At 43.2% G+C, this 11,062-nt stretch overlaps 1 protein-coding gene across 1 annotated transcript; it reads left to right on the forward strand.

Annotated features, from left to right (window-relative positions):
• The first annotated feature begins 626 nt into the window (after window positions 1-626).
• Window positions 627-8,890, forward strand: ODF4 (outer dense fiber of sperm tails 4). Its single transcript, XM_045824703.1, is given in 5 exon segments — window positions 627-710; window positions 2,421-2,667; window positions 8,413-8,547; window positions 8,716-8,835; window positions 8,838-8,890. Coding segments are annotated over 5 exon segments (639 nt in total).
• The last annotated feature ends 2,172 nt before the right edge of the window (window positions 8,891-11,062 follow it).

Genomic DNA, 11,062 nt, shown 5'->3' on the forward strand with positions numbered 1-11,062 from the left:
GGACCCTCCTGGCCCTTTTCCCTGCTTCCCCAGAGAAACAGACAGTATTATTTTTTTTTGCGTTTATCATTCCACTGCTTTTTTTTAAACCATGCAATCATAATAGTATGTATGCATACATTGTTTTGTTGATTTGTAACTTGTTTATGAGCTCTATACAAATGGTATCATGTATATGGTGTATTTTTCTGGGAATTCTGTTTTTCAGAAAACATTGTATTTCCAAGATTCTTCCACATTGTTTTGTGTTGCTGTTAGAACTATTTATTATGATTAGAAACTCTTAGAAACTCCAGGAAAAACTAAAACAGATCCAAGGAAGGAAACACAATCTCGATGATCACTAGCTCTGCATGAATGACATTTTCAGGAGTCTCAACACCCCCCTCTTCCATGCCTCAGAACATGCCTCAGAGTTACCCCAACCTGTGGCCGACACAGCCAGGCAGTTTGTTTGCAAACTCCCTACCTGTCATTAGTTTGTGGGTCAGCTTCCAGATTCAGGTGCTCCTGACCATGGCTGAGTGTCTTAGGGATGACACTTGTCCCTGGCAGGGCCAAAGAGTGTTCAGACTTGAGACTGAGAAGTCATCTCTCTGATGGCCAAAGGTAGATAGTGTCTCACTATGTGGACCAGTGGAGAGGAGAAAGTTGGTCTGCAGAGGAAGAGCAAGATGTTCAAGGAGAAGAAGCAAGACCAGAGTCTGAATGTTTGTGTACCCCCAAATCCATGTGTTAGAAAACAACCCCCAAGTTGGTAGTATCAGGATGTGATCCTTTGGGAGGTGATTAGGTCCTGAGGGTGGAGCCCTCCTGAATGGGATTAGTGCCCATATAAAACAGATCCCACAGAGCTCCCTTGCCCCACGTGAAGACACACAGCAAAAAGTCTGTGACTTGGAAGTGGGGCCTCACCCAACCATGCTGACCGTGACAGAACCATGATCTTGGACTGCTAGTGTGTGAATTCCTGAGTTCTATCATTTCTGAGGTTCAGCTCTGCACATGACCTCAAGATTCATGACTGACTCCCTTTTTACTTAGATTAATTTAGGTTCTATTTTATCATTTGTAACCACTAATATTCAAGGATGTCTGCCAAAAACCTCTATGTTTTTTGTTCCATCTCCATTTGCTAGTGAGAGAGCACGAAAACAATTAAAATGACAATTCAACAATAATAACCACCACTTTCTGGGAATTTAATGTGAACCAATGAGTGCTTTTTATTCATGATCTCATTCAACATTCAAACCAAGTCTGAGACAAGTGTTGCTGTCCCTATGTTGCAGATGAATGAACTGAGGCACAAAGAAGCTTGTATGACTCATCTAGGTTCACAAGGTTATTAAGAGGAAAGCCCATTATTCACACCTCTGCCTTTTGAACCCTAAAGCCTGTGTGCTTGACCACATGTATCACTGTCTCCACAAAGTAAACCAAGCTCTGGTAGGATTCAAATTTATACCCCACATCTGAAAGGCTTGCACCTCACAAGAATTCCAGGGGCTGACTGAGGTCTGGAAGCTACTATGATCAGCCTGCCACAGGCTACTCAGATTTCTTTTCCTGTAATTTAAAAGGGAGATTAGGAAAATCTCAGGCTTCACCACATCCACATACCCTGTCCTTATCCTACGTCCTCCCCCTTCTGAGGCTGAGCCAAAAAACCTAAAAAGAGAGAGAGGGAGGCAACTGTTGGCTGGAAGTGAGTGGCAGTGAGAGAGGCGAAGGGGCTGGGGGAAGTAATGAGAAGGTCAGTTACACCTCTGCAAACATGTGCAAGTGTTTTCTTGGGGACAGACTTATTCTTCTCCATCCTCCTGCTCCATCAGTGAGTATTTGGGGTTGGTGTTAGGGCAGACGAAATAGAAAAAGAAAAGGAGACTCTCAGAGACCATTGTTCTTAGGTGAAGGGAGGCGTAAAAGCCACAGCTCTGAGTTGGGACCCGAGGAGCAGGGAGTTGAGAAGGAGTTGGAGCTGAAGCTGTGGGCCCCTCCCCCGCTTGCCTACCCCCCCTCCCAAAATATTCCATGGCAGTTAGGAGCCCTGTCCTGCTGAAAAGGTTGTTCTTTTCCAGATCTCAGGCCCTGGGGTGGCAACTGCTCTGCCTGATGAACATGTTCAGAAGATGAGGGACAAGTAGGCCTAGGAGGGGAAGGGGAGATGGGGTGGGGGATAAAATGGGATAAAGAGGATGTTCAAGATGGGGACAGGGGATATTAGGGGTGAGTTCCCTGGGTCAGGAGGAGAAAGCAATGAGCACTAGAAGCTTGGAAAGGAAGGTGAGGGTTGGAAAGGTAGATGGGACAGTAATGAACCTGGGGCAAGAAGAGGGGGTTCAGAACTTTGTCTTTGCCCCCAACAGAAACAGGCAGTCGCCTGTGATGCACAACTGGGACTCTCCTTTGGCCCTCAGATGAAAATTAAACACACTTCGCAGTGGAGGGGGGCGAAGCTGGCCCCAGGGCTCAGCCTGATTGCCTTCATCCTGCTGCTGATCATGACCTTCTCCACGAACTGGCTGTACCTCTCTTCGAGCCGCTTCTACCAGCGCTGGCCCACAAATGTTACTTGTAGAATGTACACGTCAGCTGTTATCATGTCCATGGGACTCCTTCAGATCTGCAAATTCAAAAAATGTCCCACCTCAGAGGAGAGGAAAGGTGAGACCCTCTAACCCTGGCCTCCAGCCTGCCTTCACCTCTCCATTTATACCCCGGTGTTTTTGTCCCCTCCTTCTGGTCATCTTCACTGTTTTGGCTGGTAAGATGACTCCACTGGCACTGAGACTGGAGCCAAGGCTCATTTTTGCTCTCCCATCCTGGCCAATGGAAAGTGTTACTGTTTTGATAGGCTTGCAGTCAAGTCTACTTATAAAAATGTGGTGAGGGGCCTGGCCTCTTAGTGCATGTGAATCACTCATTAATCACATAACCATTATCCTGGGAGACAAGCCCCATCAAGGTGGCATTTCCTTTCTCGAGGCTTGCATAGCACAGCTTTGGGAGGAGTTCCCAGAGTACTCTCCCCCGGGCCCTAGTCACAGACATTGTTCTTCCTTTTGGCTTTTTAGGCTTTGCTTTTCTGGGCCAGCTATGGGTTTCCACATGTGGTTTTCCTGCCCTTTCCTTCCTGGCTTCTTGCAGCTGCTTCATTCGCCATCTTGTTAATGTCACATCCTGCTGGCCTCTCACTTTCCAGGTTTGGGCCTCCTTTTTCAGAGCTTGTGGAAACCAGAGACTTTGACCCTCATCCCATACCTATTCCCATTTCTTCATTCTTATTAACATTTAAAAAAATTTACATAGCTATTATTTTCTTCCATTATGAAAGTAATGCATTTTTTAAAAAATATTTTATTTATTTTCAGAAAGAGGGGAAGGGAGGCAGAAAGAGAGGGAGAGAAACATCGATGTATGAGAGAACATCAATCAATTGCCTCTCCCACTCCCCCAACTGGGGACCTGGCCTGAAACCCAGGCACATGCCCTGACAGGGAATTGAGCCAACAATCCTTCAGTTCACAGGCCAGTGCTCAATCCACTGAGCCACACCAGCCAGGTCAATACATTCTTATTACCATATATTTGGGGAAACAAAAGCTATCATTTATCGCACACTTATTCTGTTTTCTCATTTTAATCCTCAATCAACTCTGATGGGGCAATTATCCTCTTTTTACAGATGAGGATATTGAGACTCAGATGAAGTACCTTGCTCAGGATCGTAAGGATGTTAGGTTGGACCACAGGAAATGGCCAACATTTGACTATGTTTCACCTATAAAAAAGAGCAATTCATCCGGATTAACCTAATAATGGCATGTTTACAATTATAATTCAGGTGTATCTTTCTCCAAAATTCATGTGAGCACCTAACTTGCTCTGTAGTACTATTCAAAGACAGCCACTAGCAGTGTGTTGAGCACTCAGTTTTTTCCAGGCTTTAAAAAAAAATTGGCCCTGGCTGGTATGGCTCAGTGGATTGAGCACAGACTGTGAACTAAAGGGTTGTTAGTTCGATTCCCAGTCAGGGTACATGCCTGGGCTGCAGGCCAGGTCCCAGTGGGGGCCATGTGAGAGGCAACCACAAATTGATGTTTCTCTCCCTCTCTTTCTCCCTCCCTTCCTCTCTCTCTAAAAACAAATGAAATCCTTAAAAAATAAATGATTAAAAGTTTTTTTAATTTAACAAATTTTAAATGACTTATGTAGTTGTATTTATTCTTCATAAATAATTTTATGTATTTAAAATTATTTTATTATTTAATTTATATTATTTTAAAATTTATCTTTACAGGGTATAATAAACTTTTCCTTAAGTGACTATAGTATTCAACTTAATAAATTTATCACTTCTTACCTGACTATGTTATTTTTCTATTCCTGACAAATTTATTTCTAACTTCATATTTGAGGAAAATGGAAGCAAAGAAATTTATTAATCATAAAGTTTTCTTTGTATTTAATATTAATTCTTTGGTATAGATTTCCTAAAGTGGGTTTACTGGATCAAATTGTTGGTGGTGAAAAGGTACCAGGTGTTAGGCCAGTGGAGTCAGACTGGACCTTGGTTCTTGAGTTCTGGCTAGGAAAGAATTCAGAGTCAAGACTCAAACTATAAGAGAAAGTTTATTCAGAAAGTCACAGAGGTAGAAGAAGTGAGCCATAGAAGAAATGGGCTCAGGAAACAAGTGACAGAGGCAGAAGAAGGGCCCTTGGTGCTTAGGAGAAAGAGAGAGGCAAGGAAAAAAACATGGGGGCAGGGGAGTGTGGAAAGGCATGGGTGGGCTCCATAGAGAGAGCCCTGCTGGGTCCTAGGCTTGATGGTATTTATCTGGAAGTCTCAGGGAGAATCCCAATAGAATATTCATCAGTTTTCCAGGTGTGTCCTTTCAGGCTTGTGGTCTCTACTGATTCGTTGGTGCCAGGGCAGGAAGTCATTAGTCAGTGCAGCTGGTCCTGGTGTCGGTGTCAGCCAAGGCATTGCTTGACTGGTTTTGCTGCATTTCTGGGCCTGGAGCTGAAACACAGCTGAGATGTAGATGTACTTGATGTGGGTCAGAACCTCTCTGTGCTGGGGGCTTAAGGGCTACTCTCCAGCCTCCTTGTTCTTCCCTCTCTAAGGGGGAGTCTAACCCACATAACTAGCAACATACTAGGGGAGGAAAGGTCAGGGGAGGGTCCAAACCACATGGCCAGTGAATGCCAAGGGAGGAAAGGGTACCTTGGAGGTGAGGTCCCTGTTTTCCCAGTTTTGCCTGGTGCTAGGCACCCAGGGCTTTCTACCATGGTGACCTTCTGACCTGGCCCATCATCCTTGCTCTGCTCTTGTCTAACTGCCTACTATAAAAATAGTATAAATATTTTAAGGCCCTTAATAACATTTCCCATGTTTCTTTAAAAAAGTCTAATACCAATTTATACTTCCACTAATAATGTATGAGGCTTGTTTCCTTGCACTTTTGCCAGCAATGACTGTTAACTTTATATATTTTTAAATGAAATATACAATTTTTTAATAAAAAAATCACACAGCCCTTATCAATGTGGCTCTGTTAGGCATTGTCCCATGAAGCTAAATGTCACCAGTTATATTCCCAGTCAGGGGACATGCCTGGGTTGCAGGTTCGGTCCCTGGTTGGGTGCATACATGAGGCAATCTATCGATGTTGCTTTCTCATATCAATGTTTCTCTCCCTCTTTCTCCTTCCCTTCCCCTCTCTCTAAAAATAAATAAATAAATCTTTAATAAAATAAAATAAAATAAATTACACAGTTATTGTGGGAAATGCAGAAAGTTTAAGAAAGAAAATAAAAATCACCTAAAATTTCCCCACACAGATATAATCACAATTGACATTATAACGTATATAATTCCAGTCTTTCATGCATATATATACATAAAATAAATACATATAAATAGATACATAATTTTTATTTTATTTTTTTACTTTTTATTGAATTTATTGGGGTGCCATTGGTTAATAAAATGATATAGGTTTCAGGCATACAATTTGATTATTGTTTATTTTTATTTTAATAAATATATGTATATTTTAAAATTGGAATCATTCTACATGCCCTATGTTGTAAATTCCACTTTTCAGTTGTGAGCATTTGCTCATATCATTAAATAATTATTCTAGAATGTCACCTATGTTTAAAATTTACCTGATCAGGTAGTGAGTCAAAACTCAAAAAATACAGATCTGCATAGTGAAGTGCGTCTTCAACCTCAGGAAGCCTCCCCAGTTTCTCCTTTATTCCTAGAGACACTATTTGGAGACAATCTTCTGTCACATCATCATTTTTTAAAAGATTTTATTTAGTGAAGACTCTCAGCCGAGGTGGGCAGCCCGGCAGAGGACCTGGGAGACTGACTGGGCCTGCGTCCCACTTTCCGAACATCCTGCCAATGGGGAGAAAGGCCGGTACTGGAATGTGAAGTGGAACTTGGACGCGCTCACCAGCCCAGGTCTCAGGGTCCCCCGACCAGCTTTCATGGGTCATCGCAGGCAGGCCACTGAGCTCTAGGAGGAGGACCCTGAGGACTCTGATGAAGAATGGGCTCCAAGGCAGCAAGACGGTGGATGCTGACCAGAGTCTAATGACTAAGGAAGGGCGTGGATGGCCAGTATGTGCACAGTGGGGAGGATACCAGAGAAAGGAGGCCAGGTGGTCGAGGTGCCCTTAGGCCGGACAAGGCCAGTTTGAATGAAGAAAACAGGATGGAGAAAGGGTTATGTTGAAGACATGGAGTTTCTGTGCAGTTACTTGTATTACATTTTTGTCAGGAGAGGCCAATTTATTCTTTAATAAATGCAATAGATGCTTTATGAACATAGAAAAAAATACTTTATTTATTTATTTTTAGAGAGGGAAGGGAGGGAGAAAGAGAGAGAGAAACATCAATGTGCGGTTGCTGGGGGCCGTGGCCTGCAACCCAGGTATGTGCCCTGACTGAGAATCGAACCTGCAATGCTTCGGCTCACAGCCCACACTCAATCCAATGAGCTATGCCAGCCAGGACATCATCATTTTTAATTAACACATAATAATCTAATGTATGGGTACACTATAATTTATTTAACAAATTTCTTGTTGGACATATACATATCTCTTCAGAGAAGATCTATACATATTTTGGTACAGATCTTGGATTACTTCCTTAATGTAAATTCCAAAAAGAAGCATTTAGGGTGTTTTGTTTTACTTTGTTTTTTTGTTTTTGTGCTATATCACTCACCAGAAAATGCTGCCCACTAGCAGGGTGTGAAAGCACCTCTTTTTTTTCTAAATCCTTCCCTACATTAGATATAATTACTTTTGTTTTGATCTTTGCTAATTTAATAGATTTAAAAGTCACTTTGAATTTGCAATTCTTTGTGTTGAGCTTCATGTATTTATTGGACATTCAGATTTCTTTTTTTGAGAATTGCAGTTCAATTTCTCTGCCTATTTTTTCTATGGAGGAATTTATTGTTGTTTTTTAAAGATTTTATTTATTTATTCATTTTTAGAGAGGGGGGAAGGGAAGGAGAAAGAAAGGGAGAGAAACGTCAAAGTGTGGTTGCCTCTTGCACGTCTTCCACTGGGGACCCAGCCCACAACCCAGGCATGTGCCCTGACTAGGAATCAAACTGGAGACCCCTTGGTTCAAAGGCCAGTGCTCAATCCACTGAGCCACACCAGCCAGGGCAAGGAATTTTTTTTTATGTGGTTAGGATTATCAAACAATCTCCATCAAAAACCACTGCCTGTTTAATAAATGAAAATGATATTTTATTGTTATCTCAAATGTGCATTTCTTTATTAATGGGCTTGAACATTTTCTCATACTTGCTCATTTGATTCATTTTGTCTATTGTCAGTCCTTAGTTCATCCTGTTTTCTCCTTTTCCCCAGAGAGTTTTAAGCTGTGGACTAATCACCCAGTCTTTGGGATAGCCAAGATAACCTTCAGCCTGACGCTGGTGCTGGGCTTCATCTTCACCTTTTGGTTGCACCTCCTGTACATATCCGGTCTTCAGAGAGTGCCCTACTTTGGCTGGATTGGGATTTTCATGAGCTTCTGTGAAGGTGCCCCCTAGCTCTGGAAAATGTCCTTAGTTTCTCCCAGCCCACATCTTCCCAGGTGCTTCTCCCTCTTCCTTTCTTTGGGAGTGAGGTAACGGTTTTGTGGGTGGTGGCAGAACAGAACTGGTATTTGTTGACTGAAAACTGATTTCCGTAATTTCCTGGTCACTGGAGAGGTGGAGGTGAGGGGTTGATGTCCATGAACCTCTGGGGCTGTGTACTGCACGAGTGCTGGTGGGAACTGTGGTTTGCAGCTGTAGCTCAGCAGATGAGGAAAAGTCCCTGTGGGATACTTGGGTGGGCAGGACATCTCTGCTTCCTGTCTCCTAGTTGTCTTCATTTTCTCCACCCTCCTGTTGTTTCCTGTTAACGTCTGGATCTTCGAGTTGAAAAGGAATTTATCGATCCCCATTGGGTGGAGCTATTTCATTGGCTGGGTGGTGTTTATCCTATATGTCACCTGTGGTGAGTGGTCTGGAGGGGCCTGAGGAGGAGGGGACGTGGGTGGGTCAGGGCAGAGAAAGTGTGAAGAGGGCAGGGGGGTTTTAGAGACTTCTTTTTGGCCTCACCCTGCTTGCCACTTTCTTTCCACGCTCTAATTTTCACCTCCCCCAACCCCTTATCTTTTCCCAGCGGTCCTCTGCTACTTCGACAATAAAAATGTCTGCAGTCTGATTCTGAGCCATCCCTCTGGCCCTGTATCCTAGAGCAGCAGTACCAGATCAGTTTCTCTGAATGAATGGTCTCAAGCATCTTTGTCACCCAGGAAGAAGTCCTGGATCCTGAGCAAGAGAAGGGATCTCTGTAACCTTTTCTGAACTCCTGGCACCAAGTTCTGTCCATTCATCTGAATTGCCCTCCTCATTCTTCCCCACAACCCTTAAGTTATTTGGCCCTCCTTACTGCAAATAATTAGAAAGGGGGGATTTTAGGCCTATTTTGCACTCCTCTTCTTTGTCTCTACTTTGCCTACAGTTTGGGTAATGTGGAATAAATTGTCTCCTATTTATCATGTCTGGCAGTTGATCAGACAAGACAACTTGAAGAAGGAGAGGAAGGGAGAAAGAACAAATTCGTTTTTGAGTTCTTTCTACCTAGGAGCCTTTAGGCACCCTTTGGTCCCCAAACCTTCCCAGCCTCTCCTGCAGTACACTTGTGCACAAACAAATACCTCTCAAGAACTAAGCCTCTTCAAACTTTATTTCCCCCGTCGCAGTATTTTTTGGTTAGTAGGTAGGGAGGAGTGATCAGGAGAGAGATATAACTTATGAATTGACATAATTTATTCACAGTGAAGAACTCAAGAGAAAAATAGCCCTTGGGTAAGAGGCAGGTTAAACAATGAGAACACTATAGGGAGCATGGTTTTACCCAAAACTTAGCAGTTTCAAATAATAAACATTTATTATCTCACATCGTTTCTGGGGTCAGGAACCTGGAAGCAGCTTAGCTGAATGATTCTTGCTCAGAGTCTCTCATGAGGTTATAGGCAAGATGTCAGCTGCGGCTGCAGTCATCTGAAAGGTTAAATGAGTCTGGAAGATCTCCTTCCAATATGATTTGCTCGTGTGGCTTTTGGCAGGAAGCCTCAGTTCCTTGCCACAGGGCCTCTTCACAGGCTGCTTGAGAGTTCAGAGCCAACTTTCCACGCAGTGAGCAGTCTAAGTGAGGAAACTCCAGTGACTTTTATGACCTAGTCTTGGAAGAAATATGCTGTCACTTCTACCATATTTTACTTGTTAGGAGCAAGTCACTAAGTTCATCTGCCACTTAAAGGAAGGGGCAATAAGCTTTACCTCTCTAAGGGAATAATATCAAGAACTGTCACAGTCTGCCTCTGGTCACAAATTATTTACTTTCCTCCCACATGAAAAATACACTTATCTTTCCCAAGGGCCCCAAAGTCTCCTCTCATCTCATCAATGAGCAGAAAGTTCAGAATCTTGCCGTGTTGTGAACTGGGGAGTGCGACCCCTTAGGGAGTCTTTAGGATTATTCTACCAAGGCTGTAGAAATTACACTCGGGGAGGTATGTGAAATTAGAGGATTTATTCACAGGTCCTGGAAGAGGGAGGTCTGGCACACGGGGCCACAGGGAGGAGTGCCGAGGGAGTGGGCTCAACCAAGCAGATGGAGAGCCAAGAGAATGAGGACCCATGTGAAAGTCCTTTTACCGGGTCAGGGTGGAGAACACAAGCAAGAGGCATAAGAGAATTTTGTTGGCGTACTTGAATGTCAAGAGGTCACAGTCAGCAGATGGCAAGAAGAGAACCTGTTGCAGGAACTGGCCTTATCACACTGCTGCACCTGGTCACCTAGTGGGGTGTTCACAGCCTGTTTTGGGGGATGCTGAAACATCAGGAAAATACAACGTTTACCAAATATATAATACACTTGCTGCCTGTTATGGGCCAAATTGTGTCTGCCCCCACCCAAATTCATATGTTGAAGCCCTAATCCCTGGTACCCCAGAATGTGACTGTATTTGTGATAATTAAGTTAAAATGAGGCTATTAGGGTGGGCTCTAATCCAATCTGACTGACACCCTTTATAAGAAGGGGGTACGAGGAACACAAAGAGACAGCAGGGATGAGTGTGCACTGAGGAAAGACCATGTGAGGACACAGTGAAAAGGTGGCCATCTGTAAACCAAGTAGCAAGGTCTCAGAAGAAACCAAACCTCTCTACGCCTTGATCTTGGACTTCTAGCCTCCAGAACTGTGAGAAAATAAATTTCTGTTGCTTAAACCACCCAGTTTGTGGTATTTTGTATGGCACCCAGGGCAAACTAATATACCATCTAAATTAGACCCAGGTGCAGATGAGACTCTGTGGATATAATTTCTTAAGTTGGTGTATATAATTTCTCCTCTCAATCTGAATTCCTGTGTCTTAAAGAGACAAGTAACCACTGCCTACATATCAACACAATGGCGGGACAGTCAAAAGATAACCATTATAGACATTGCTGATTAAAAA

This window comes from Phyllostomus hastatus, unplaced genomic scaffold, assembly GCF_019186645.2.
Source record: "Phyllostomus hastatus isolate PE091 unplaced genomic scaffold, TTU_PhHast_1.1 phas_scaffold_55, whole genome shotgun sequence".
NCBI classification, from domain to species: domain Eukaryota; kingdom Metazoa; phylum Chordata; class Mammalia; order Chiroptera; family Phyllostomidae; genus Phyllostomus; species Phyllostomus hastatus.